The sequence below is a fragment of the Platalea leucorodia genome, assembly GCF_965183815.1.
Source record: "Platalea leucorodia genome assembly, chromosome: 3".
Taxonomy (NCBI): domain Eukaryota; kingdom Metazoa; phylum Chordata; class Aves; order Pelecaniformes; family Threskiornithidae; genus Platalea; species Platalea leucorodia.
The window spans coordinates 124,398,131-124,426,127 of NC_138825.1; the positions used below are offsets into that span (position 1 = coordinate 124,398,131).

Sequence of the window (27,997 nt, forward strand, 5' to 3'; positions counted from 1 at the left end):
TGGAGGTGGGATGCAGGTGGGATTGAGGAGGGATGGAGGCAGGCAGGAGAAGGGATGGAGGCAGGCAGAAGGAGGGATGGAGGCAGGAGGATGGAGGGATGGAGGCAGGCAGGAGGAGGGAAGCAGGCAGGAGCGAAGCTGGCAGGATATTAGTGGGATTGAGGAGGGATGGAGGTGGGATGCAGGTGGGATTGAGGAGGGATGGAGGCAGGCAGGAGAAGGGATGGAGGCAGGCAGGAGAAGGGATGGAGGCAGGAGGATGGAGGGATGGAGGCAGGCAGGAGGAGGGAAGCAGGCAGGCGGGCAGCTGGCAGGCAGGAGGAGGGAAGCAGGCAGGCGGGAAGCTGGCAGGCAGGAGGAGGGAAGCAGGCAGGCGGGCAGGAGGAGGGCGGGAGGCGGGCAGGATGCAGTCACGCTGGGGGCGGGCCGGGGCCGGGATGACTCAGCCGCCGGGATCTGCCCCTTCCGCGGCCGCCGAGGGATCGCGGGGCCGTGCGGGGCCGTGCGGGGCGGTGAGTGCCGGGGGGCCGGGCCGGGCCGGCCATAAGGAGCGGAGCGGGGTGCGGGTGCGGGCGGTGCGGCGGGGACAGGTACGGGGACGGGGACGCTGGGCTGCGCGGCCCGGCGTGGGGCAGGGGACACGGGGCGTGGGGCCGCTCCGCGGGGAGCAGCGGGGCCGGGCGGGGAGCCCTGCGAAACCCCCCCTTGGGGCAGCAGCGGCAGCGTCTTCCACATTTTCCAGCTGTATTTTGGGGTATTTTTGGGTTCAGGAGGGATGCGCTGCAGCTCAGAGGTGAGGTTTGTAGCAGGGGAAATGCCATTAACCCTCAGTGCGTCTCAAAACCAGCAAACCTTCCTGCAAGTGGCAGGGGAGGAGAGAGGAAACCTTGTTTTCATAACGAAGACGGAAAAAAACCCAAACCAACTCTGCTCATCAGCTGACGCCAAGGAGGTCGGTTTGGCACCCGCTGAAAGTGCTTCTGGGAATATCCCGTGATGCTCGGCCCAGCTCGGGACCGTGCCTTGGAGACGCCTGGCATCTGTCTGGCGTGCGATATATCTGTCGTCCATATATCGCGCTCAGGGGGTCGCGCTGCAGGCGTGATACGGCAAAGATCGCTTCCTTCTTGTGTTTACCTCCGGATTGCGAAGTTGAGGGTGAGGACGAGGGCAAGGAGCTTCAGTAGCGCAGGGTGTCTGCGGCAGCGGCTGAGGGCTTGTGCAAGGCTCTGGTTTATGGATTGGTCTGTAAGAGCAAAAAAAACCAAAAAAACAAACCCAGAAATCAGTACAGCTCCATTTGGGAGGAGCCTTGCACTTTCTGTGAATGCAAGCTGTAGAGGCGAGCACTGCAACTTGTCTCGAGATGTGTTTATTTTGCCAGATATCTAAGCTGTGTGAATGGTTTGGCTTCCCTGGAAAAGAGTGGGTGTGGGGAAGAGTGGCTCCTGCTTTTTTTTTATTTTTTTCCCCCCCAAAGAAAAAGAAAAACTCAAGCCTTGATAATGCAGTAGTGGCTGTAATGAAGTCACCAGGCCATGAGTTTGGTGCATGCCTCTGGGGCCACCAAGCCAACTTGGCGGCACAGCAAGCTGAGCTGGATTGCTTTGTTTATACGCTTGCTTTATTGTGGCTTAGAGTCATGCACAAATACTGGCAGCCAGAACAAAGGACAAAGCTCAGCTTGGGTAAAGGGCTCCTTGCTGGAGGAGGACACATGGCTTGGGTTTTGCTGAGTAGCTCTTACCCTGGAGGGGTGGGGGTGTTAGAGCTGTGAGGGTGGGACAGCTCTTACCTTCCTCAGACCCTTGGAAAAGGGCCTGTGGGTGGCTCTGTGCCTGGAGGGGTTTGGCCCCTCCAGCTGAGAGGTGCTTCAGGGCTGTGACTTATCTCATGGCCTGACCTGCCTAAACTGAGTCAGGTGAGCCAGGCCTTGCATAGCCTGCTTTTTTGGGTTTTTTTTTTTTTTTTGACCATGCAGAGAAATGCCCATTTAAATGGACTTGTGGGCTTGTGGTTTCTGGGTGATGTGGAGGAGACCTTCATGGTAGGGCTCTGCAGAGGGGTTCGCCCTTGCGGGCACTGCGCATCTCCCTCATCTGCTGGGAGGAGGCTGTGGGACCCTCCTGATCTCTGGCATAACGTGGTCCAAATAGTTGGAGCCCCGGGAAAGCAGGCAGGGAACTGCCTCTGGCTCCACGATCTCCTGATGTGGAGGGATGGAGGAGGCACCTGGGTGACGTTACCTCCTTCCCTCCTGCCTGCGGCGCAGAGGGACTGCGGGTGGGTGGGTGGTGCAGAGCCAGCTGCAGCCATCTCGCTTCGGGTGCTCTCCTCCCTCGCACGCTGCAGCTGCTCTGAGCAGCTCGTGTCGGAGGGCCTTCGGCCTCAGTGCTTCCTCCTCGCTGGCTGGGAGCGGGGGGGGGGGGCTCAAGGGCTGCACTCAGGTGGCCCAAATTTCCTCTTTTTAAGCAACCAGCAGGCTGAATTGTGAGAGTCCTGCCCAAGGTCAGGTGTGTTGGTGGGTGGCAGCTTTCTGGAGTTATTTCTTGCTCATCCTTCAAGAAATTGCATTACCAGATACTTTGGATCCAAAAGCCAGGGGCAGGAGCCTTGTTCTCCATTCCTAGGTCTGCAGCCCAAGAGGAGGTGGAGCAGCTCGGGGGGGCTCTTTGCAAGCCCCAAACATCCTCCTGCCGTCTGGAGGGTTTGCTGGGGTGAAGCTGCTGTGTCTTAAGAAGTCCAACAGCCTCCAGCAGAGACCTGGGAGGTGCAAAGGGGTCTCCTGTGGCTGCTGGAGAAACTCCTCTGGCCTGTTCACCATGCAGAAAGAAGAGCAGATATCTCTTGGGTGCAGCAGCTGTTACGCAAGCTCGGTTTTGGTGCTGCTCTTTTGGTGGTATTTAAAACAGCTGTGGGGCTGTAGGGGGAGGCAGGCGTGTGCGGAGGAGATAGCGGCGGTGGGGGAAGCGCGCGCGTGATAACGCTGCCACGGGAAGTGTCTTACTGCTCGTATCTGCGGGGAAAGGGGGTGGTGGTGGGAACCAGCAGCCTTTTCTTTACTTGCAGCGTTGCCGCTGGGGTTGGCGTGTCTCTGGCTGCGTGAGACTTGCTGTCGGTGGAAATTTGTCCTGTGAGTCCCATGCCTGCACTCTCTATATATAGATTTGCCGTACACAGGGTGCTTGCTAAAGCCGGGAGGGGGGTAAGGAGGAAGAAATCACATGAGATCGAGGATTTCGCCTTCCTTCACCCAGATCTTGGGATACTCCCTGCCACCCAGCTGAGAGTATCAGCTCCCCTTGCAAAACTTCATGCCCATAGGAGACTTCATAGAATGATTTGGGATGGGAGGGACCTTTAAAGGCCATCCAGTCCAACCCCCCTGCAATGAGCAGGGACATCTTCAACCAGATCAGGTTGCTCAGAGCCCCATCCAACCTGACCTTGAATGTTTCCAGGGATGGGGCATCTCCCACCTCTCTGGGCACCCCCTTCCAGTGTTTCACCACCCTCATTGTAAAAAATTTCTTCATTATATCTAGTCTGAATCTACCCTTTTTCAGTTTAAAACCATTACCCCTTGTCCTGTCGCTACAGGCCCTGCTAAAAAGTCTGTCGCCATGAGATTGAGGCTTTCCTCTTCCTTCTCCACCCAGATCTTGGGATAATCTGTGCCATCCAACCGAGACTCTCAGCTCTCTTCAAGAACTTCATCCCCATAGGAGACTTAGGAAGAGGCTTGTTCGCCGAAACGACTGACTGGCTCCCAGCTATTTGGGTTGCTCTGGGCGATGTCTCACTGCTTCTGCTGGGTTTGCTGGCCGTCGGCCATGTCGTGGGGCGGGTGCAATGCAGCAGAGCTTAAAAGGCGAGCGCCTGTCAGAGGGGAAACCGCCTGGGATCTTTTTTCAGTTTGGTCTCGGGTTGCCTGGAGCTCGCAGTCTGCATCTGGTGTGGTCTGGTAACTTGAGGATGTGAGATCTGCCGTGTCCACCCATCGAGAGCTCAGTGCAAGCAGCCGTATCGATGCGGGAGGCTTTGCTGGGCAGGTTTCGGCGTGTCGGCAAATTTACAAGCATCCTGCTGAAAACAAAAGTGTATCAGGTGGCTTCTGGCCTCAAAACTGCCTCCCTTCTGTGCTACAGAAAATATTAAGTTGCCTGCAGGAAGTACAGAGGGTTTTGAGTTTCATTTTGGTTTTGTTTTTAAAGATTTTTTCATTAGAAAAGATGCTTCAGCTCAGGTCGGTCACCTATCGGTTTCCTATGGCCATGGTGAAGGGGAACAAGACAAAAACCACACTAGCCTTAGAAATGTATATTTGTTTCTTTGGGCGTAGCCTCCTCCCTGCTGTGTAAGCAGGGGAGCCCGGCGGGGACACCAGCAGTGCCAGCGAGTCCCTTGTCTGGGAGACACCTCTAAGCAAGCAAATACGCACGAAACCCCTTCAAAGAGGTGAGATTTAAGGGTAGGAGGACCCATGGGCTGCTGAAACTCAACTGGCTTTTGGGCTGAGCATCCTGCTGAAAGCGTGGAGAGTGGGAAGGAAAATAAATAAATGGTGGAAAGAGGAGAGGGAAGGAAAAGAAAAAAAAAAAAAAGCCCCTTTATACAGTTAGCTGCAGTTGCCTGGGCTTGTTGCTGGCAGAAAGTAGGACACTCCTGCTGGGTTTTCTTCTCTGGAAAGGCTAAACTTGGCTGTGAGTGGGTGGAAGGAGCCTGCATGGAAATGCGTGTGTGTCTCCCCATCCGCTGCCACGGGGCCGGAGAGCTGCTGGCAAGAGCTGTGTGTCCGGCTGCTCGGGTGTATTTGCCCCGAAGGGTTTAAGCCCAAGCTTGCAAAGGTGATTACACGTTCAGCTTGTTGAGATGAGTCGGAATTAGAGCCTAAATATCTCTGCTGTTCAGGCTGCCGTGGAATATCTGAGGTCTTGAGTCACTCAGCAGAGTCAGAGCTTGTTGGGGTAGACGTGAGGTTGGTGGAAGGGGAGCCGGGAGGTTTTGGAGGAGGAGGAGGAGGGTGCCCTGGCATGGTTGCCGATGTCGAGCAGCTCATGGCCCGGCTGCATGTCTGAGTCAGGCGTAGGGACGCAGAGCAAGCAGTGGCTGCTGGCGTTGGAGGTTAAATTGGAGCTGGGCAATTTCATGTGAATTAGGTTAAAGGAGGCAGGAGAGCAGAGAAACCACCGAGTCCTGGAGCATCCTTGGGCCAGCTGGTGCTTGTGCTTCTGCATGGGAGGCTGTGGTCCACTCTTGCTGTGCTCCTGGATTTCCCCTGTGTCTCTGTTCCCCAAATTGGGACTTTCCTGTCCCCTGTGTCTCTGTTCCCCAAATTGGGACTTTCCTGGTGGCCTGTGCCAAGGGATGCGGCTTCACAGCCTCCCTCCTGAGAAGCCCCGGTGGGAGGGGAGCACAGGCAGCAGCCATGGGCAGCTCCGGTGCATACGGGCAGGGGGTCACTACCCCTGTGCTGTGACCCCCATCAGCATCCCCAGGGCAGTGGGCTGGCCAAAATGAGGCCATAAAGTCCAAAAATGTGCTTTGGAGTGATATCTTGAAGGGAAGAGCACTGCACTAGGGCAGGGGCTAGCAAGTCCTTGGGGCTGCAGCCCTGCCTGCAGTTTGCCATGGTGGGGGGAGTTAGCTGTTCCTTCTCCCAGTCCGTATACTCCAGTGTTGTGGAAGTAAACACAGCTTTTAATACCCTCCAAATTCCATCCTTTGGATCTGCTTCAAAAGAGACTTTCCTGCTGCTGCTAATCCTGCAGCAGTCGACCAAACAGGGTTTCCTTGTCTGATTTCTTCTGAGCTGCAGGAGCGGGGTTATTAGTCCGCTCCTGCGTTTCTCCTGACCTTCGGGGTAAATCGGGATCGGGAGGGACTTCGTGCAGCCGCATGTTTTATCCTCCCACGTGTTGCTGCAGCGGTCCTTCTGCCAAGCCTTTGCTCGCGGTCCAAGCCTGCCTTGGGAAGGTTTCCAATGATGCCCAAATCTGGCTGCAGGTGGAGTGTCCCGTTCTGTAGCCAAGATGTGGCCGTCCGTGTCCATCCTGTGTGTCCTGGTGGCCTTTGCCAATGCTCGCAGCATTCCTCACTACCCTCCCCTCTCCAGCGACTTGGTCAACCACATAAACAAGCTCAACACCACCTGGAAGGTGAGTACCAGGTTGCTTTTTTGGTTTTATTGTGGATGCATTGATCGACAGTCTCTCTGTGGGACTCAGTAGCTGAGCTTTGGGAGCCTCACCACAGTGGTTGCATCAAACCAGCCTTGGTCCCAGTTGACTTCTCCAGTGAGTTGATGCCATCAGGGATTCCTGCAGTGACAGTAACCGTGCAGCTTCTCTTCTTTGGAGCAGAGCACTGATGAATTCATGAACTAGGAGCAAGGCTGAGAGGAGACTCTGCGGGAGGCTGGAAACAAGCAGCAAGTGTCAAGCTATATTGGTGACCTGGCCAAACCCATCTTGGCCAGGCTGCTGTGGCCAAAGCCTAGAGTTGGACCTTAGCTTACTGGTCATGATCCTGGAAGGGGCTATGTTCTGTGTCTATAGGTAGCTTGGCTCTTGGCCCCTGGGTTTTATAGCAAGTGTCAGACACTGGTTGGGTTTGACGGAGATCTGGAACACCAGGCTGGTCCCAGCGATGCACTCGATGGCTATGGAGAGTCACGTCCCATTTCTCTGTGTCTCTTTCCAGGCCGGGCACAATTTCCACAACGCTGACATGAGCTATGTGAAGAAGCTCTGCGGCACCTTCCTGGGCGGGCCCAAGCTCCCCGAGAGGTGAGTGCTGGGAGAAGAAGATGAGGGCCCTGTAAAAGCTTGTGTGGGTGCTCCTGGTGTGTCTGGAGTGGGTGAGGGTCTCTCCTGGCAGATCGTGAGTGGGGTTCCCTTGGGTGCAGCTTGGTGGACATCTTGCATGGAATTAAGGACAGAAGCATGTGCGTGGGGAACATCCATCCTCTGTCCTGCCCGATACTTGACCAATCATGTAATTTTTACTCCTTGAAACTTAAAACACTGGAGGAGCTGCTGACCTGGCCCGAGGACTTCAGAAGTATTTATTCTCCTTCAGTAGGCAAACAACAAGAGCACTCGTCCTCTGGGTCACCTTCAGAGGAGGCTGGAGAGCCCTGTGCACCCAGTCCTGTTGCACTGGTGTTCCTGTAACAGGACTTCCCTCTTCTCACTTGCAGGGTGGATTTTGCTGCAGACATGGAGCTGCCCGATAACTTTGACTCACGGACGCAGTGGCCTAACTGTCCTACCATCAATGAGATAAGAGACCAGGGCTCTTGCGGCTCTTGCTGGGTAAGAGCATGGGTGGTTTAAGGCCGTGTCGATGCAGAGTTTGCTGGACAAAAACCATGCTGTTGAGTTTGCTACTGAACTGCATAAACGGGGGGACGTGGGGGATCCTGCAGTGTCTGAGCTTCTTAGTGGGCTTCTCCCAGCCAGGCTCATGCTTGCTGCACTCATTGCAGAAGGTGGCCTGGTTTCTCTCCCCGGGCCGGCTCTAATGGTTTTCCCTTGGGTTTTTGGGGCTGCCCACAGGCTTTTGGTGCCGTAGAAGCGATTTCAGACAGAATCTGCATTCACACGAACGCCAAGGTGAGCGTGGAGGTCTCGGCAGAGGACTTGCTGTCGTGCTGCGGCTTCGAGTGCGGCATGGGGTAAGATGCTCGTGGTACTTCTGCTCTTAAAAGGTGGGTGGGAGGAGCGGGGACACAACCTGAAGATGCTGATTGTTTCAGCCCTCTTTGCCTAATGAGCAGGAAGCCTCACCAGTGGTTTGTGCTGTAGATGCTGGAGTTAGGTGGGAACATAAAGATGACTGCATGGACTGAATGTCCCTCTGGGCCACATCCTGCCCCCAGCAGTAGCTGGATGATGATGGATGGTGTATGGAGCGCAAGCACATAGCGATGCTTTCCCATACGTAGTTGGCAGTTGCCTAAGCCAAAGGGTAGATCTTTTAATAGCCCCAAAGCCTTGAATTTCAGACACAAGCCATTTGCCTGCGGCTTTTGCAGTTGTTGAGAGCAGGGTGGGGAGTTGGGTCTCCAGGTTGCTCCTGGCAGCAGAGGCTGACCAGGGACCTGGTTAGGAGGCTCCAAGACAAGGAGGCACCACTACTTTGGATTTGGAGACATGGGTGCCCTTAACTCCTTCTTGCCCCAAGGCTTCAGTGTCTCGAGGCCCAGAGGTCCTGGGGAAGGCAGAGACAGACTTAAAAAGGATCAACGTGCTGAAAGCTTCCCTTCAGCCATCCAAAGCTGGCTTCGTTTCCCCCGCCTCCCCCAAAAGGGGATGGCTCTGGGCAGGCTGGAGCTGGAACTGCTGCCTCTTTCTCCAGGTGCAATGGTGGTTATCCCTCTGGAGCATGGAGGTACTGGACAGAGAGGGGCCTTGTGTCCGGGGGTCTCTACGATTCCCATGTGGGTAAGTCCTGGCAGACACCCTTGTGAAAGCAAAGAGGAACATCTCTGCTCGGTTACAGGTTCATGTCCTTTCAGGGTAGTTTATTTTCTTCTGATCTGCATCCTTGTGGCTGCTCCCTCCTTCAGGTCTGGGCTCAAACAGCCCTGCTGTCCCAGCTGGCTGCTCCTGTCCCCATGGCTCCTGGTCACCCCTTTGGGACGGAGGTCCCCGAGCAGCACCTAGTGGCCGGAGACCCATCCAGAAAGGGAGCACAGTAGCCGGACCTAGAAACCCCACAAGGCTCCTGCTTCCATAGCAGGAGTGAATGAGGCTGTGAATTTTTTGTTGTTGCTGATTCTGGACCAGTTCCATACAGTCTGGATGAGGGCAGGAGTCTTCCTGACACTTTTCCTCCTCAAAAAGTAGCTTCCAGACTGGAAACCTCTGGCTCCTGCTAGCATAGCCATGAGTTGGTTCACGTTTTTATCTTTTCCATCACCTTGTCAGGAGGGAGGTGGTGGGAAGCGGGTCCAGAGGGAAACCCATTGCTGATGCAGGGATTGTTCATGTGGCAGTGGAAGACCTGCTCTCGCTCTCCCCCCACTGATCTGTGGGGTTTCTGGGTCAGAAAGATCACACCGTTTTTTTTGGAACATCTGGTGCCTTCTCCAGCATGGCTGTTGGACAGGGCTGCTTGGGGACAGCAAGTTCATGTCACCTCTCTCCTCAACAGGCTGCCGTCCCTACTCCATCCCACCCTGTGAGCACCACGTCAACGGCTCCCGGCCACCGTGCACCGGGGAGGGGGGAGAAACCCCCAGGTGCAGCCGGCACTGCGAACCCGGCTACTCGCCCTCGTACAAGGATGACAAGCACTACGGTAAGGGAGGTGGCCTCCAACACTGCTCAATGCACAGCAGCTCCAGAGCTGCTCCTAGTGGTAGCTCGGTGGGGTTGGCGGGGTTGGACCTCTTCCTAAGCTGTTTTATGGTGGCTATTTTCTGTGCCGTCAGGATGGGTGGTTGTGGAGCAAACGTAAGCCTGGCAGATATGCAGTTTGTATTTGCTGAGACTCGGCTGAGATGGGGGAACTGATTTGAGTCCTTATGGTCCACCTGCCTGGGTAGAAGAGCATGGTGCTGAGCCCTGGGGGAGTCTGGTGTCAAAGCCGCCTCCTTGCTGCTCCTTGGTGGTAGCCAGCACTATACCTGTAGGAGAGTCTGGCTGCTTCTTGGACATTTGTCTTAGCCTTGAGTAATTTGTTTTTCTTGGAAATGAGGATGTACAAGAGGAAAACCTCTCTTCCCACTGAAGCTGTCTGGAATACATCTTCGGGTACAGAATAGGACTCGGGTTAAATCATTCCCTTTGGAAAAGGGATGGTTGGAGCCTGCTTTCCCTGCCTGGCTGTGTCAGTGCCTCTGGAGCAGCTGGGTTTGAATTTAACCTTTAAATGGAGAAGGCCTCTTGCAGGGGCACACTGAGCAATCTGTCCAGCCATCCCAAGACCTGTGTGGTCTACAATGCCGTACTAATGGTGGGACTTTTTTTCTCCATAGGCATCACATCCTACGGTGTGCCTCGCAGTGAGAAGGAAATCATGGCTGAGATCTACAAGAATGGCCCAGTGGAAGGAGCCTTTATTGTCTATGAGGACTTCCTGATGTACAAGTCTGGTGAGCATCAGCACCAAGGCTGTAGGGAGCCCTGTTCCCTACTTCATCCATAGGGTCTGTCTTTTGTGGCCCTCGTCCGTCTACTCAAGTCTGAAAGGAGATCTCGAGTTCACACTTGAGTATGTGGTGTTGCAAGAACATGGGCAGATACCATCTCCTGTATCCATTGGTTTATAGCAAGGGGAAGAGGTGCTTGGTGCTGGCTCAGGGAGGAAGCCCCAATGGGCACCTCCCAGAATTGCAGCTGAGAACAGCAGCTAGGATTTTAGGTAAAATCCTGGCAGATGGCTCTCCTGGTGTGGCCCCAATTCCCTGTTCTGAACTGCTTAGGATGTGCTGCCTTTGGGCCCCTTGCTGAGTGTCTCTGGGTGTCCTCGGTGCTGAGCTGCGGCTTAACATCAGGCCTTCCTCCAGACTCTCCATTAAGCTTCAGGTTTCCATTTAACCAAAAAACCTTCTCAGGTGGTCTCTGGGCTTTGATACCGAATGTCTCACAAGCTGGCAGTGGTCTGAAGCGGGGGGGAGATGCGGCGCCCATTGATGTGTTGGCTTGTTGCCTTGCAGGGGTCTACCAGCACGTGTCCGGCGAGCAGGTTGGAGGCCACGCGATCCGGATCCTGGGCTGGGGGGTGGACAACGGCACTCCGTACTGGCTGGCCGCCAACTCCTGGAACACCGACTGGGGGGACAACGGTGAGGCCACCCCTGGATGCTGCCTGCGGGCGGGGGGGCTGGCGGAGGGAACCCTCTCCCCGCTCTCCTCGGCGCAGTATGGAGGTTGACTTTTGCTTTTGGTGTGATTCCAGGCTTCTTCAAAATCCTCCGAGGAGAGGACCACTGCGGCATCGAGTCCGAGATTGTGGCCGGCATCCCCAGGCCTGAGCAGTACTGGAAGAGGCTGTAACCTTCTTGATCAAACCACAAATAATCCTGAGTCCCTGATGCTTTTAACTGATAGTGGGTTGGGTGCAGAGCCCCCCCCAAGAGACTATAGTTGAGATTACTTTATTAAAGCTTTTTATCTTTTTTTTTTGGTTTTTTTTTTTGTTAATTGTATGGTGGAGCTGGAGGCAGAACTGCTCTCTGCAAGCCCTCTGCTCTGGTGGGTCGCAGCTATGGGGCATTCCCTGCTCAAAGGACTGCTGGAGGGCTCGCTGGCCTCTTGCGCCATGGTACTTGGCTAGCCTGCACCCCTTCCAGCCCAGTCTGTTACTGGGAGAGTAGGAAGCAGTAGCTTTGTGCTGGGACTAGGGACTTGGTGGGGTAGTGGAGATGGATCCTGCTGGGAAGCCACATCCAGAGGTGGTTTGCACACTCCTGGCTGGGTTGGTCTGACTTAGGACGCAAAACAAACAGGGTACGTTAGCGTGTGCCTTGAATTGGCTAAACTTAGATCTATTAATGATGCAAATACTGACGAACCTGATGCGGGGCTGGCTCTGGCCTGAGCTGCGCTAAGGCCGCTCCTGCCTGCAACAAGTCCTTTGCGCAGCGCTTGCTCTGCTCCATCCTTTCAGCTGCTTTTTAAACCACTTGTTCCTTAGCTGTTTATTTGGTTTTTTGGGTTTTTTTCCTGCTGTAGTCTGGGGTTATTGATCCTAGGGAAGGGCCTGGCTGGAGCTCCAGGAGCCTTTGATCAAATGTCCTGCAAGCATCTAGGAGCACGCTGGAAAGAGCAAACCACTCGTCATCCACGGCTGGGCAGCTTGGTGCGTGCAGCGGGCCATGCCTTGGCAAGGGTGCCGCATCCAGGATTGGCGTGGGGCTTTGGGACCGCAGGTGCTGAACGCTGAGCGGAGATGAGGGCTGTTCCCCGGGTCTGCTGCAGGGAGCTCATGCAGGTGCTTGGAGGTATCTTGCTAACTTGCACACAATTGAAGCTTTTTTTTTTTTTTTTTTTGAGCCACAGGTGTTAAGGAAGAAGAAAAAAAACCTTATTTTTGTTACTGGGGGGAGGTGTGATAGCTGTGTAGGAGGAATCATGTGATTTGCCAACACTAATATAGCAAAAGAGCTTTTTTTTTTTAGTTTTAAAGCACAAAATATATTGCTGAGCTGAGGCTACAGGCCTGAAATGTGTGAAGCAGGCTCTCCCTTGCACTGTAAAATAGCCCCTTACCTCTGCTTACTCAGACACCGGTGCGACAGAGCTGTGGTGTATATGAACGGAATGACTGTGCCAATAAATGGTTTCTCCAATGTCTCGTCTCCTGGCCCTTGGTTGCTTCTGCTTGGCTCCAGACCACCTCAAAACTATTCTCCTGTTGCTCTGTGCATTGTGGAAGCCAGGTGAGGCCCTTCGGTCTCCATGCAAGTGTGGTCAGTGCCAGCCCTGTCCTCTGGCCACACTGGTGACAGTGTGACTTGAGTTGACTCCCGAGGAGCCCCTGGGCGTCGCCTACCCCTGGTGATGGGGAAGGTGCTTCAACATCCCCGTGCACCGCTGCAGGCGTGGGGAGGAACGGCTGGGAGCTGCATGGTGGAAAAGGGCCTGGGGGTGGTGGTTGGCAGCTGGCTGAATAGGAGCCAGCAGGGTGCCCAGGTGGCCAAGAGGGCCCAGGGCATCCTGGCTTGTGTCAGGAACGGTGTGGCCAGCAGGAGCAGGGCAGGGATGGTGCCCCTGCGCTGGGCACTGGTGAGGCCGCCCCTCGAGTGCTGTGCTCAGCGCTGGGCCCCGCACCCCAAGGCGGCCATGGAGGGGCTGGAGCGTGGCCAGAGCAGGGCAGCGAGGCTGGGGCAGGGGCTGGAGCACAAGGCTGGGGAGGAGCGGCTGGGGGAGCTGGGGGGGCTCAGCCTGGAGAAGAGGAGGCTGAGGGGAGCCCTCCTCGCTCTCTGCAACGGCCTGAAAGGAGGCTGGAGCCGGGGGGGTCGGTCTCTGCTCCCCAGGAACAAGCGATGGGACGAGAGGGAACGGCCTCAAGCTGCGCCAGGGGAAGTTTAGGCTGGATATTAGGAAAAACTTCTTCACCGAAAGGGCTGTCAGGCCCTGGCCCAGGCTGCCCAGGGCAGTGGTGCAATCCCAGTCCCTGGAAGTATTCAAAAAACGTGTGGATGTGGTGCTTAGGGACAGGGTTTAGAGGTGGACCAGGCAGTTAGGTCAACAGTTGGACCTGATGATCTCAGAGGTCCTTTCCAACCTTAGTGATTCTATGATTCTAACATAGACCAGAGTGCAGCCAGGGCTGCCCCCAGCACGTCCACACGGAGGGTGCGGGGGGGGATGGATGCACCAAGGCACGGGTGAGCACGCCTGCAGCCCAGGGCTGTGCCACCACGCCTGCTGCCTGCACTGCAAGGTCCATGGAAAGTTAATTTACTGACCTTTAGCTGTCTCTCACCCTGGTTAAAGTTCTTCCTTCGGGTCTGGCACACAAGGCTTTACGGTGATGCCCTGAGTGGCAGCAAGGAAGCATCTGCATTTATCCGAGCTGAGGGTTTAGAACTTGTGACATGGTGGGGAATTACTGGTGTAAAAGAAATGACAGCTAAAAAAAAAAAAAATTACCACTTTTTTTTTTCCCCCCAGAGAAAACTTTAATTTCAACAAGACAGGAAGCTGCACAAAGAGAGCTACCGCAAGTTTCTTTTGAACAACAGCTTAAAACTATCTACATCAGTACTTGTGGAGTCAGGGTCCTCCTTCTGAGTAACAGTCTGGCCGCAGGGACTTGGCCTTGCAAAGGCCGCTGAACCACACGCGGTAGACAGCTCTGGCCTGTACCAGGACAGGGGCCGTCCTTCCCTTCACAAAGGCAAAGCAGCATTTGGAGGGGGTGGGTAGGGACTCTGAAAACAAAAATCCACCCCGGGAAAACAGGGCTTGCCTTTAAAGCATTGTTTCCTCTTGAAGTAAGTCCAGCCCGATGTGTTTCAAAGCAGTGGAAGCCTCTTCCAGTTTTCACGTCAGTTTAACCCAAGGCATCATCCCAAGCTAGAGCCAAGTGGGCCAGGGAAACCTGCCCTGGCCACCCCCTCGGTGGCTCAAGCCTCCCCAGCCCGTGGCAGGGATCACTGCTGCCTTTCAGGGTGGCCAATGCACCAGGGCCCCCCAAAAAGCATCCCACGAGGGACAGCACGGTGCCAACCCTCACTCCCCTGCCTTGCAGAGGCACCTGGAGCTGCTGTGGCGGTGCTGCTCCGCCATGGCCACCCCATCCACTTGGGCTGCAGAAGGGGTTCAGAGCCTGCAGTGCAGTCGGGCATGGGGTTATTAGCTCAGGGCCATGCAAGCAGCTCCCATCTCCTCCATTTCACCACCTCCCCAGCTGCTAAAACATGAAGCTTTGCAAGTGCAGGGTGCCATCTGCTACAGGGCAGGGAGCTGCAATAGGTGACTTTCAGCTGGGGGCACATTAGAGTGGACAGAGCATTCCCACCTCCTATGTATTTAACATTAAAAGGGCTTGTTTCAAGCCCAGTAGCCTCCTCCAGCACAACAACAGAAATGTCAAGATTGCCTCTGCCTGTTTCCAGGCTGCAGAATGTCAACCAGCCTGGGCTGAGGGCCAGAAGGTGGCCAGAGCTTTTTCCCTGGGTAAGGAAGCGTATTCCTCTCCCGGCTGAAGCAGCGTCCTTCCAGTGCAGAGCAGGCACCAGAGGCGATGGGGAAGAGGCTGCCTAAGAAAGGGAGGTAAAACCCAGAAGGCTTTGCCCAGCTCTGAGCTGAAAAGGCGTCTCAAATCTCAAGTGAGAAAAGAGGCAACTGGAGTTTCTATTTAAAACCATCCTAACCAAAACAAAAAAAAATAATTCAGGTAAACTGTCTAACAGGAAAGAAGGGAAAAAAAAATATTCAACCCCAAACAGTAAGACTCCGATTAGCGTTTGTAACCATCCAAGCAGATGGCAAGGGCGGTGAGGAGCGGAGTCCGGCAACGCCGCACCATCGCCCCGGGGCTGCAGCTCACTGGCGTCCCGTCCTCGTCACCGTCCCAGGCCCCGTGGCACCCCGCTGCCTGGCCGTCCCCACCGGCAGGGGACAAGGAGCCTCCTGCCTCCTCTGCCCATCCGTCGACCATCTCTCCCCCCGCCCGCCTGCTGCCCATCAGTTCTCGCCCGCCTGGACGTACTCCTCGGTGGCCTTGGAGATGGTGCTCAGGTACTGCCAGCTCAGGGCGGCCAGGAGCATGGCGCACGACAGGTAGATGGGAGAGTAGTGGTGGCGTGATGCCATGGAGCTGCCGGGCAAGCTCATGGCGCGGATGGAGGAGATGACCTGCTGTGTCTTGTTGGATGATGGGTCCGTGCTTGGGATCTTCTGGTAGATCTGGGGAGGGAGGAAGCAGGAGTTATGATTCCCACCCAACGTTGAGGAGACAAATGGGACCACCGGGTGGAAGAGGAAGCCTTAAGGGCCACCATATCAAGAGCAACCTTAGTGGTGGACTGCCATGGAGCAAGGACCAGCTGCAAGGGATGCCAGGGCCATTTCCCGTGAGAAGTGCACTAAGCCAAGCAGCCTCTTGAGGGCACCCCACGACGGGAGATGGACCACACAGCCTCAGACACAATCCCTCAACCACAAGTGGTGTTGCTGGCACCAGCGGTTCTTGCCCTGCAGTGCTGCGGCCCACCTCAAACCAGCAAGGACACCCCAGTATGACCAGCAGCTGGTCTGACTGCCAGGAAATGGGCACCTCCATCAGATAGCCCCATGGTCTTTTGGGTTTTCTCTTCATGGTCTTCAAAACCCATGGCCTTTGAGATACTTGTCTGCATGAGTCTTAGGGAGGCGTGCACAAGCAGAGACCCTCTTCTGGGCTGAGGTGTGACTGTCCCTTGCCATGGCGCTGGCCAGCCCACAAAGGAAGCTCTAATAACCCATGGTCTGGGGTCTCCCTGGTGCAGAAGTAATGTCTTTTTATCTAACAGCCCTCACTGGATTTGGGTTTTGGGGTTGTTTTTTTTTTTTTCCCCCATGAAACCATCCACCAGTTGTTCCTCCACATGAACTTTTAGCCTCCCCAGTACCCTGAAGTCAGGAGTCCCACTGCTTTAACCACCTGGGAAGAGCTGCCTTTATTAACTGTTGGCCACGGAGCACAAAGAAGCAACCACCACATCATGCTGGCAGCTACAGATGCAGAGAAAAGAAGAGCGCTCGCTGGAGCAGCCCATGGGGAGATGATGCAACCTGTTCAGAAGTGTGTTGTGGGAAAGGTCCCCTGTGCCTGCTCAGCCCAGGTGAAGCCCTGCGCCGCGACAGCTGACTCCTCTGGTTCTCCACCAGAAGGACGGCAGGACTTCAGTCTCTACCTCTCAACAGAGGCACAGACCAAGGCTATGTTCAAGGGAACACATCAAGCACCCGGTTTGGTCCAAGCTAAAACCATGTCAGGGTCACCCATGCCCTGGCACCACCGAACTGACTAAGAGGCGTAAGGAAAGGATTAACAGATTCGCGTCTTCCCAATCCCACACCGGGAATGAGGATGGGACCAGCTAGAAATTACTCAAAGCAAGCTGCTCAACCTACCTCTTCCACATACTGGTACATGATGGCTTTGACAGCTTGTATGTTTGTGGCATCCATCATTAGAGTGACGGCTTGTCCCTTCCGGATCTTCACAACACCCCTGAATACCTGCTTGTTGTTATAGCAGGCAGCCAACGTGGCAATAGCCATCACCTAAGGAGAAACACCAGGAGCCCTTACTGCATTGCGAGGAGCTTGCCAAGGGAGTAACCTTGACTCTAGTGAAATCGATGGCAAAACACTCTGGAGTGGAGCCACAATCTCACCGACAGCAGGAACAGTAGGTATCATGAAAGAAGGAAGAGACAGAGAGATGGAGAATAAAACAGGCTAATATTGACACAATACATAACCTCCTCCTTCACCCAACTTCTCATCAGCTGGGCTGCAGACGATGAAGAACCACTTGAAAACATAACTCACCTGGGGAATAGCGCAGAAGTTGAAGACGCTTTGGTTTTTCAGGCGGGATAAGTATGTGAGGACATCAGGGACATGGTGGAGGGCGTTGGTGATGAGCTCATTCAGACACTGGACAGCCATATCGATGTTCTCTGGTTTGGCAAGATCCGAGAGCTTCTTTGCGTATCTGCTCCAAACCTAAACACCAAGATAAGGATTCACAAGTTGGAGGGTACATTCATGCCGTAAGAGACATCGATAACAGTCTGAGGTCTGGGAGAGCAACAAGAACCACCAGAGACCCACAAAAGCCTTGAAGGTTTGGGGCTTGCTAGGCTAAAGAAAAGAAGGAAGGGCAGGCTCCGGAGACATGACAGTGGCCTTCATAGATACAAACGGATTGTAGAGAAGAAGGATGCAACTCATCCCCACATCTTCTGTAGGCAAGGCGAGGAAAAGACACCTAACACGCCAGGCTGACATCAAGAAATGCTCTATGAAACAGGTCAGCCACATGGAGAGGGAGAGAAAAATTCTTGGAGGGCTTCAATAACAGTAGGCAAGCATCTGTCAGACACAGGCAGAGCTGATCCTGCCTTTGGGAACAGACTAGGTAACCTCTCAAGATCTCACCCAGTTTTTATCCTCCCTCATTCCTAGAACCAGTGTAACGGAGAGGGGGAGAAAAGCCGCCCAACAAGTTCTTTCTCGGCAGTGTGGGGAGACATCACCTCGTCCCCACATCTGCACCCAGAGAGCTGTAGATAGATGTGGAACCGAGCTATCGCTAGAAGAACTGTTATTACCAAGAAGATGTACAACAGTAACGATCTCATGCAGCAGAGCTTTACTGTAGGGTCTTAAAACAATTAAAGCAGACCGTCAAGGCTCTCCTGTTAACTTCGATTTAAAGGGACATGAGAGACACTACAATTTTAGCTGTGCACCTTCTGCTATGCATCCTGTAATATTCCTGAGACAGGTGTCCTGGGAAGCATAGCTGGTTGGCTCCATCCATTACAGGTCTTGGACAGAAGTTTGAAAGACTGTCAAGGGACACCAAAAAACAGTGGGAAAAACCCTGACATTGTGGATTTCGAAGGAAATTCCAGCAGGAACCCTTCTAACGAAAGGATGCAACTCACTGTATCAGAGCAGCAACAATACCTTCAGTCTTAGTGCATTTCCCACTGAGGCACAGCAGAAAGGCTCGCCCCGGGGTGGTGTTTTCCCTCACCTCTCTGGGCCAGAACTCCCTTCCCTCCAGCTGGTCCTCCAAATAATCACGGATGATGTTGGTTTTCTGCAGGAAAAGGCCCATGGAGTTCGCCAGCTCCGTGTCTTGCCCAACAATAGGATCTTCTAGCTCTGATGCAGAGAAGAGACGGGAAAGGCCGATCCCCACCAGCCCAGCAACATAGTGACAATACTGCGAGGCACCGAGAGGGGAAGGGGCAGAAAAAACAAGATAAAAGGAGCAGTTATAAAGAGCTGCCTATTTGCCACAATGAGTTTTACAAAAATGATGCTCAGAAGTAACTGACTGTACATTTTCTGCACATTCTCATGGCTCTCCCTGGGCTGTCTCAGCTTTCCCATGCCCAGCAAACACCTCACCAAGGATGTCCCACCAAGGTGCCACTCTGCCTCCAGCAGCCAAAAGAACCACCCACAGGGGAACAGCTGATGTGATGGGTCACCTAAAACATGTACTGGTGGGCAACACCAACAATCCACGCCATCCTCCTGTTACCCACAGGATCAGCAGTCTCTCAAAGCCTTCCCAAGCCCACACAGCCTCCCTCATCCAGCTGAACCCTCTTTCCACAGGGATGCTCTGTCTCCTCTTTCCACAGAGACAAGGTGGACTCTACTCACATTCAGTCCACTGCTCTGTCCGGGCTGACTTACCTTATCCCACTCATGCTGAGAGTCCACCTTCTTCTCCAAGAACTCCGCCATCCCAACGCCCATCTTGTGGCAGATGTCTGAAATCACGTCCTGGTAGACCTTTGACAGGTTCCTGAACTCCATGGAGATCTGCAGCACAATTCACCATGAGGGAAAAAAAAAAAAAAAGACAGCGTCAGGAAAAAATAGCAAAGCTCAACATTTATTAAGAAATCAGAAAAAGACTGTTTACCAGGCTCTTATCCCACCCTGGCTGGAGATCTAGGACAACTCCCACGACCAGAGTTGTTTCAAGGCCCTTAAAGCCCAGGCTCAGTCTGTTCTCAGTCTAAACGGTATGGTCTCTGGCGGTAGATCAGACAGCAATATCTTTGGGAAGGCTCTGTGGCCTTGGACTGGTATCATCGGGGAGTTGCAGGACAAAACTAGCTACACTTGGTGCACAGAGTTGTTTTTTTGTAATTTGTGAGCGCACTCCATCACGCCAACCGCGGGAAAAGACAGGGGAGGTTTCTGGTGCTCTGTTCTCCTGAGCCCTCTCCGCAGGGCACATTTTGCACAACTGGAAAGGCATTATTCAACAGAGAAAGCGTGAAATCCTTCTTTTGCATGTCTAATAACATGATTCACTGACTCAATCGCTCTCACACTGAAAAAAATTTTAAAAATGCATCCTCCCCTTCCCAAACTGTGGAGCATCTTGTTTTATTGTGCTGAGCTTTATTCTCCATCAGTGGGTAACTTACAGCCAGCCTAGGGCGCGTGTCCGATAAGGACAGCGGTCTGAACAATTACAGCTCAGACACCACTGCAGATCCAGGCTCTCCTCCTGACTCTCTCCATGGCTGCGTCTGTCTAAAATAAGCGTATTGACTCTGCTTCTGTCTCTATGGCTTCAATTCACCACACAGAGAAGCACGACCTGTGGGTACACCTCTACCAAATATTATTAAAATCATACCTGAATACGAACTCGGCTTGCCCAAGTGCATAACACGTACACACCGAGAGAGAACAAAGTACCATAAACACCTTCTCAAAAGCTTTTCTAAAGCACCAAGCCATTGGCATACCTACCACATCTCTATCGCAATACATCAAGAATCCCCTGACGCAGCCATCTCCTATAGCGCACGCCCCTCCCAGATAGGGCACAGCCACTGTTATCCCAAGGCTCAGCATCAAAATTTACAATACCCCTCAGTTTTCCAAACAATTATCCCATTCCCACTGCTAGGGAAAGTCTGATAAGGGCAGAATAAATTTAAAATGGTAAAAAGCTGAACAAAACAACTTCCTCAGGAATTGAAATGCTTCTCATTATAACTATTATACTTTTTCTTAAACAGAGCTTAAAAAAACCCTAATAACAAACCCAGCTATTCTTGATCAATGGGAGCAACAGCAAAACTGCAGCATCCACCAAGGGCCGGTCCTTGTGCCCTCACCGAAACCAGACGTCTGTATCCCCACTCAGCAGAGCTCAGCCTCGCCTTCCAACCACAGCATCTCCTGCTGTCAGCTTGATGGATCCCCTCTAGGATGACTGGCCAGATGGGCTCCCCTTCGGCGCTGGGAGATGCTGCATCTCAGCGTGGCAAAGCTCCATCATCCCATTGCTTCTGCTGGGGCTGAAACTTGGCAGAAGCCCAGGACAAACACCACGGTTTCAGCTCTGCTGCCTGCCATCCTGAGTGCCTACAGCATGGAGTCAAGGCCCTACAGCTACATCTGCACCAGTAACTTAAATATCGAGCGTGGACTCAATCACCTGCACAGCTACCCCATTAGTGTGGCCCCCGATGTGCTCCTGACCCCAAGCAATCCCCAGGCAGAGCCTGGGAAGTAGTGTGGGCCAGAAAACACTTCTTACGGACAGTCTGGGATGCAGCCATGCTGTTCTGGATGCTGAGTTTAACAGCTTGGACATGGACAGACTTTTCCAACTGGCCTCCAGGTCAGAAAACAGGCTCCAATACTGTTGAGCTTGCTAGTGGAGATGCAGACTCTCTGGGGCTTCCTTTTAGAAGGATCCTTAGAGCAGTTAAGACTTTGGGAAATATTGTTATTAACAGTGAGGATGCTTTTTATCTTATACACATGGCAAAGATCTGCAGACAGACTTCTGTAGCTCTAGAGTAGATCCCGTAGGACTGCTGCAAACACTGGTCCATCCACAAGCCAGATGCCAGACAAGCTTTCTTCTTCTCCCTATCTGTTAGGGGTCACGGGACACTCAACCAACGCACAGCGTTGGGCAACAAATCCAAACTGCTCTCCACAACACAACAGTCATTTACTCTCCCAATGCAGGAGGCAAAAAGCCATTTTATAGAGCTGGCACTTCTCTACAGCCAGGTTATCTCTGGCTCACAGAGAGCTGCACAACGTTTGGGTTTCTCACTCCAGCTCTGCCCATGTGCACGTGATGCAGCTCTTCCAAAGAGCTACGGGCTCACCAGGGACTGAACGAGCTCAGGTGTAACATGGAGAGGCAACTGTGCACACAAAGGTGACACAAAGGAGCTGAAGCAAGGAGGTGGACGTCTTACCGTTGGGAAGTCCTCGAGCACCTGCCGGTCCTTCTCCTTGCTCTCCATGTATTTCCACTCTGGTTGATAGAGATAGGAGTGAAATTCGTGCAGCATCGGGACCTTTACGTCTAAGCTGATGGTCATGTCATCCTCTACAGTATCCAGGGCACGAAGAACTAGGTAGAATATACAGACGGCATGTCTGGGGGGGGGAGAAAAAAAAGCCAATCGTCCTTTACTTAGGATCGCCTAATAGGCAGGACAAACAGATTAACCACACAGCCTTCGGCAGCGTTCCAACTCAACACAACACGCACCAGCACCACCACGTCATTGATGCCTTGGAAGATACAAGCACTTCCAGCATAATTCGCTTTCACATTTCAAGTGATATGGTACTCCAGCCACTGAGCAGAACAGAAAGCAGTGATGTGAAAACCTTCCTGGCCCCCACTGTTGTTTGGCAGTGTCTCCTACAGTTTGGAAGCCAGCTTTGGTCAAGAGATACCCATGTCTATTCCCTCCTCCATCAAATCCTGGGTGTCAGCTTCCCCAGCCCTCATTTGGGGACAGAGGCTGTCCCCTGCCATGCAGGAATGTAAAAAAAAAAAAAACCCAAACATTAGAAATGTGCTGCTCAAATCCCAGGAGCAGGTTAGAGATGGAAAGCACCACCAGCAGCACTTCCCACCTACCTTGATCATCACAGAATGGTTTGGGTTGGAAGGGACTGTGATGGATTGACCATGGCTGGATGCCAGGGGCCCACCAAGCCGCTCTGTCACTCCCCTGCTTGGCAAACACCGTAATAATGAATGCCCCAACTCCTCCTTTCTCTTAGATTTTATTGCTGAGCAGACGTCATATGGTATGGAATATCCCTTTGGTCAGTTTGGGTCAGCTGTCCTGGCTATGTCCTCTCCCAAGATCTTGCCCACCCCCAGCCCACTGGTATGGGGGGGAATGTTGGAGAGACAGCCTTGACGCTGTGCGAGCACTGCTCGGCGGTAGCCAAAACCCGGGTACGTTATCAACACATTTCTAGCTACCAATACAAAGCACAGCACTACGAGGGCTGCTATGGGGAAAATTAACTCCATCTCAGCCAGACCCAATACAGGGACCTTAAAGCTCATATGGTTCCAACCCCCCTGCCATGGGCAGGGACACCTTCCACCAGACCAGGCTGCTCAAAGCCCCATCCAACCTGGCCTTCAACACTTCCAGGGATGGGAAATCCACAGCTTCTCTGGGCAGCCTGTTCCAGTGCCTCACCAACCTCACAGTAAAGAATTTCTCCCTTGTATCTAACCTAAATCTACCCTCTTTCGGTTTAAAACCGTTACCCCTCATCTTGTCACTACACTCCCTGATAAAGAGTCCCTCCCCATCTTTCCTGTAGGCCCCCTTTAAGTACTGGAAGGCCGCAATAAGGTCTCCCCAGAGCCTTCTCTTCTCCAGGCTGAACAACCCCAGCTCTCTCAGCCGGTCCTCGCAGGCGAGGTGCTCCAGAACCCTCCTCATCTTCACGTCCCTCCACATCTTGAACCACCACTCTGAGCAAGAGGTGCCTCTGCACAAACTCCCCGTGGGCTGACCGCTGTGAAAGCTGCGGCACGCCTGACCTGGGTTAGGAAACCCAGGTTTTTCCCTTCGTGCAGAGAACTATGTCATGGCTTTTGGCTTTCTAAGATGCATGTTGGGGAAGCGATGGGCCTGTAAGGTCTCCCTGCCAGATCCAACTCTGCAAGCAAAAACCAACCCTGCAAGCAAGATCGAAGGCTCTTGGCCAGCGCTCGCTAGGACCCAGAGGACAGAGCCCGAGGTCAGAGTATTGGAAAAAGCAAATGCAAAATAAGGAAGGGGAAAAAAAGCAGCTGTACTTTTCCTACGACTTCCCCTTCTCTGCACCCAGCACCTTTTTATCCTGTTTGGGGGGGGGGGAACAAGGGGGTCCCTTACTGCACAACTGGAATGTCAGGGCTGGCAGATAGAGTCAAAACACTCTGTATTTTTAAATCTCCATGCACAAGACGCTGGAGCCAGCCCACATGTCCAAGCACCCCGGCAGAAAGCTGCTGGAAAGCTGCTTCCCCTCCCAGTCCCACCGCCTCCACCTTCCCCACCCAGGCTCCACATGTCTGCAGCTAAAGCAAAAAAAAGTCCCGATGGCAAGAAATACCGGCTCCAACTCCAGGATTTATATAAAATAATCCCCTAGCTCTAAACGAGCACAGTGATACTTCAAGGAGACAATGCGTTTACTGATTTCTTGACAAATGGAAACCAGCTTGGACTGCTTAAGCGCTAATTACAAGGTGAAAGCATTGCTCTCCTGGGATGACAACGTGCGAGTGGTGATTAAGCAGCTAGGGAAAACTGACTGGCTCATAGAGCCAATACTGTTAAATCTGGCATTTTTTTTTCTTAATTGAAGAGTATTTAATACCTCTGTCAAACCATGCATCTGAGAGCTCACAAGCAGCTGCCTCGTGCCCTCCCGTTCCTTCGCGCGACTGAGTTTTTTCCATTTCAACTGGGCTGCAAGCGTTCATCCGACAGGATGCAAGTGCCCGGGACTCCGACCCCTTTCAGCCACAACTTCCACCGGCAGCAACCAAGAAAGGCAGAGCAGAAGCTGAAATGCCATCCCCAAAGCACCTCTCATATCTACACCGTGCCAAGGGAAGAGCTAGCAACAACTCCAGAGCTCAGCACGGTTAAAACACTTATTTAACCCCTCTTCTGCATCCAAACCGTAACTGCATCCCCAGCTTCCATCACATACTGAAGTTAGCTCCATGGCGATTTGGGCAAATCAAATATAAGATCATAAAAACAGCTATGCAGTGAGCGTGGTCTGCCTGCAGCTCCCTGTTTCTCTACAGGGTTCCCAGGCACCGTGGTCCCAGCTGGGCTCCAGCCTGGGATCCCTGGGGATAACAGAAGCCAAGCAAAGCCAACCAGGCGGCATGGTCCTCACCAGCAGGCATGCACAACAGTGCTGGGAAGAGGAGACTCTGGCATTACCTCCCTTTCGCACAACTGGAAGAGCCCAATTCCAAATAGCAAGCCCTTTTTCATCTCAGGGCTTAAGCTCCAGCCCTGTCCTAGGCGTAGCTCCCCCCTTCCCAGGCGAGAAGGTCTCCTTTCTCCTTGCCACCACAGCACAAGGCTGGTCCTCTCCACAAAGCAGCTGAACCTGCAGGAATTGATCCTGAAGGGTCCCAGGGACAAGCAGGACCGCAGGGCCAGCAGCAGGGGAAGGCAGGAGCATCCCTCTCCTCCTCTCCATGACCAGGAGAGGAGCTATGATGTTGGCTCATAACTCCTCTCCACCACCATGAGTTATGATGTTGGCTCAGCTGCCAATGAAACTGCAGTTTTGAGCCTCCCATCTTCCAAGAAAACGCCCTAACCATGGAGCAATGGGCTGGACGGGGCCCTGGCCAGCAAAACACATGGTTTATGGGGCCAAAAAAAATAAGCAGGAAGAATGCAAACATTTTAGCTCAACTCCCTGTGCCCCGGCCTGGGGAACATCACTCCGAGCACTCATCCAGAAGCTCTCTATTTTCCAGCAGTCCTTGAGGGACGCATGGAAACTCTCCCAGGAGCAGGGATGCGAACCAGGGAGCAAGAGCTTCACACTTCCCCAGCCTTCAAACAAGGAGATTTCACTCCAAAGAAGTTGCAAACAAAGTCGCGGCAGGGGAGGGGACCGGGCTGCGGCACAGGGCTCCGTGCTCAGGAGCGGACCCCGGGCACCACCGTGTTTTGCAGCGTAACGTGGTTAACACTTGAATCCTACAACACCAAGCTTCTCCAACCAGCAAGCACAGAAGCAAATATTAAGCAGTCTGTAACCACAGGGGTCCAGTTTAATCCCCATTACAACATCAATGAAAGCACTTTGACAGGATCCAGCAAGATTAATTCCTTCGGTAAGCTTGCTGCTCTGCCTATTCCTATATTCTGCCTATTTTGCGTTTCCCTCTTTTGTCCCTAAACTCTTCAGCGGAGCTACTGTTCTTTGAAAATTAGTTTCTTCTGATCCACTACAGAGCCAGCTGTAATTCAGCAGCAATCCCTGCCCGGTGCAGGCTGCAAAGATCCCGCAACAGCATTTTTAGGATGCTTAGAAGTTTCCTGTGCCCTGAGGGGAGGGAGCCTTCCTGATCCAGGCAAGCTGCAATGCAAGGATTAAAGAGCAGAAAAGACAGACAAGAAAGATAACTGCAGGAAGATCAAGGCAAGCACACTGCATACTGACATTGCTAACAGGTTTCCAGGTGGTTTATTGATTGGCCTTTTTCTTCTTAATTTCTACATAAGCTAACACACCAAGCACGGAAAAAAAAAAATTAATTCTTGGCCCAACTCATAACTTTCCACGCTACCCTGGCCAAGCTGCTGAATTTCTTTGCGTTTCCTGTAAAACAGGCTGCAGACGACCATTTCATAAATGCTAGACGACAACTACGGGGCACTGTCCAAAACGCCAAACCAGGGCTCAGAAACCCAACAGATAACCCAGTGTTCAGGCTGCCGCCTGCAACCGCAGCGTTAGACGTGTCTAGTGCAACTTACAGGAAAGCCCTAATTTTGATGATTAACCCAGCTTGGGATTAACTAGAGAGAGATCTACGTACTGAAATCAGTAATTACCATATGAATATAAGGAATTATGCAGAGCATATATATATATATATATACACATGAGGCCCCAGGCCAGCTGAGCTTTGCATCCCCTGTTACTATTACCACCTGAAGCTTTCCTGCATGGGTCAGCAAAATTTGTACAGCAAAAAATGAGCGTGCAATAAGCCCCCTCTGATGATTGTGAAGTTTTTGAGGCAGCTGCTTCCAAAAGCACCTTCTAGGCAGGGTCCAGACCCTCGGTCAGCCCCAGATTTTTGCTCACCTCCTCCTGCAGGGAGGGCCATGTCCCTCCAGCCAGCCCGAAGGCCAGCACCAGCCTCAGCACTGCCAGGACACATTCCCAGGGTGTCACAAACAGCACATGGCCAGGCGCCGCGTTTAACTGTCCGCTGGCCAAGAAGCCGTAGTGCCTGTACGTACCCAGGCCTGCTCGGCCGAGGAACCAAGCTGGGGAGGGGGGGATGCATTACAGCCGGCCAGCTTGGACATGAAAAACCCCACGACCCCACAGGTGGGGCTGCACTGAGGGTCTCCCTGCCAGTTCATCCCAGTACCCTGGCAACCTGCTGCACGGGAGTGGAAGAGGGAGCATTTGCCAGCAGCTCGGCTAAAGAAACGTGGCATACGGGGTCATTGCATGGACCAGCTCCTGGAGAGCCCTGGTGTCCGGGGGACATTGCACCCACCACCCCCTGAGAAGCCCCAGCATCGGGGGGGCGTTGTGCCCATCACCTCTCGGGGAGCCCCGGTGCTGGGGGGCCATTGCACCCACCACCTCCCAGGGAGCCCCGGTGCTGGGGGGCCATTGCACCCACCACCTCCTGGGGAACCCCGGTGTTGGGGGGCCATTGCACCCACCACCTCCTGGGGAGCCCCGGTGCTGGGGGGCCATTGCACCCACCACCTCCCGGGGAGCCCCGGTGCTGGGGGGCCATTGCACCCACCACCTCCCGGGGAACCCCGGTGCTGGGGGGGGGGGGCACTGCACCCACCACCCCTCCCAGGGACCCCAGCCGCCCCCCTGCTCACCGCAGCTCTCCGTCCAGGGCCTGGATGACGGCGGCGAAGCTGCGGCTGGTCTGGTTGAGGTAGCGGTAGCAGGTGCGGAGGCCTCGTCCCAGCGAATCCTGCGGGCAAAGCGGGGTGCAGGGGGGCGGCTGGAGGCGGGGGGCGGCCGGCGGCGGGGCCGGGGGGGGCACGGCGCTGCCGCCCTGCTGCACCCTCCGCCCGCCGCCCCGCAGCCGCCCCAGCGCCCGGGGGGGACCCCGCGGAGGGGAGAGGGCCAGAGTCCGCTTGAAGAGGGACACGGCTTTGGTGCTGGCCGCCATGGGGGCGGCGGCGGCGGGGGGGGGGGGAGCTGCGGCCCGCTCCGCCCTCCCGGCCCGCCCGCCCCCTTAACCCGCTCGGTGCCCGCCCCGTCCGCGCACCGGGGCCGTAACCGGTGCAACGCAGGGAAGGGTCGGAGCCGGTGTAAAGCCCCGGTCCTCTGCAAGGCGTGGAAAACCCCGAAGCCAGCGCAAAGCAGCGGGACCGTGCATGGCTCGGAGCCGCTGCAGCGGGCGCAGGGTACCGGCCCCGAGCGATGCACGGAAAGCCAGGAGCCGGGGCGGTGCTCACCGAGCCGGGGCCATCAATGAGAGGCCGCGGCCGGTGCAACGCCCGGCAAGCACCGAGCCGGTGCTGCCCACGGCGGCCGCGCAGGGAGATGACAGCCCCCGGCCCCCGCCCGCCCGACGGAGATAGCGAAGCGCATCCTCCCGTCATCCCAGCCCGCCCCGCTCACCGGGTCGATCCTCGGCATGACGGCCCGGTAGCCGCCCATCTTGAACCGCAGCAGGTTGTAGATGTCCTCGGGGTGGCCCAGCCATTTCCTCAGCAGCTCCATGGGGGCCGCGCTCATCCCCCCCGCCG

The 27,997-nt window shown here is 54.3% G+C and overlaps 2 protein-coding genes across 5 annotated transcripts; one reads left to right on the top strand and one right to left on the bottom strand.

Moving 5' to 3' along the window:
• Nucleotides 1-431: 431 nt before the first annotated feature.
• CTSB (cathepsin B) lies at nt 432-12,301 on the top strand. 3 transcript variants are annotated; one of them, XM_082307135.1, is made up of 10 exons: nt 432-512; nt 6,007-6,158; nt 6,703-6,788; nt 7,202-7,316; nt 7,560-7,678; nt 8,362-8,447; nt 9,160-9,306; nt 9,986-10,102; nt 10,667-10,795; nt 10,909-12,301. In XM_082307135.1, the coding sequence occupies exons 2-10, from the start codon at nt 6,033-6,035 to the stop codon at nt 11,004-11,006; spliced, it is 1,023 nt and encodes a 340-aa protein (XP_082163261.1). In that variant the 5' UTR covers nt 432-512; nt 6,007-6,032; the 3' UTR covers nt 11,007-12,301. The 3 variants fall into 3 exon arrangements, with proteins under 3 accessions (XP_082163261.1, XP_082163263.1, XP_082163262.1); XM_082307137.1 differs by having other exon boundaries at nt 500-590; XM_082307136.1 differs by lacking the exon at nt 432-512 and adding an exon at nt 3,052-3,133.
• A 1,324-nt stretch (nt 12,302-13,625) lies between these two features.
• FDFT1 (farnesyl-diphosphate farnesyltransferase 1) lies at nt 13,626-27,986 on the bottom strand (the record flags this gene model as incomplete). 2 transcript variants are annotated; one of them, XM_082306700.1, is made up of 8 exons in its annotated part: nt 13,626-15,368; nt 16,578-16,730; nt 17,001-17,177; nt 18,217-18,408; nt 18,891-19,019; nt 21,443-21,626; nt 27,116-27,213; nt 27,870-27,986. In XM_082306700.1, the coding sequence occupies 8 exons, from the start codon at nt 27,984-27,986 to the stop codon at nt 15,147-15,149; spliced, it is 1,272 nt and encodes a 423-aa protein (XP_082162826.1). In that variant the 3' UTR covers nt 13,626-15,146. The 2 variants fall into 2 exon arrangements, with proteins under 2 accessions (XP_082162826.1, XP_082162825.1); XM_082306699.1 differs by lacking the exon at nt 27,870-27,986 and having other exon boundaries at nt 27,116-27,414.
• Nucleotides 27,987-27,997: the final 11 nt, after the last annotated feature.

Bases quoted from the DNA above. Each gene is read 5' to 3' on its own strand.
- CTSB (XM_082307135.1), top strand. From the start codon at position 6,033: ATGTGGCCGTCCGTGTCCATCCTGTGTGTCCTGGTGGCCTTTGCCAAT. The intron at 8,448-9,159 runs GTAAGTCCTGGC...TCTCCTCAACAG, and splicing joins TCTCTACGATTCCCATGTGG to GCTGCCGTCCCTACTCCATC. The intron at 9,307-9,985 runs GTAAGGGAGGTG...TTTTCTCCATAG, and splicing joins CAAGGATGACAAGCACTACG to GCATCACATCCTACGGTGTG.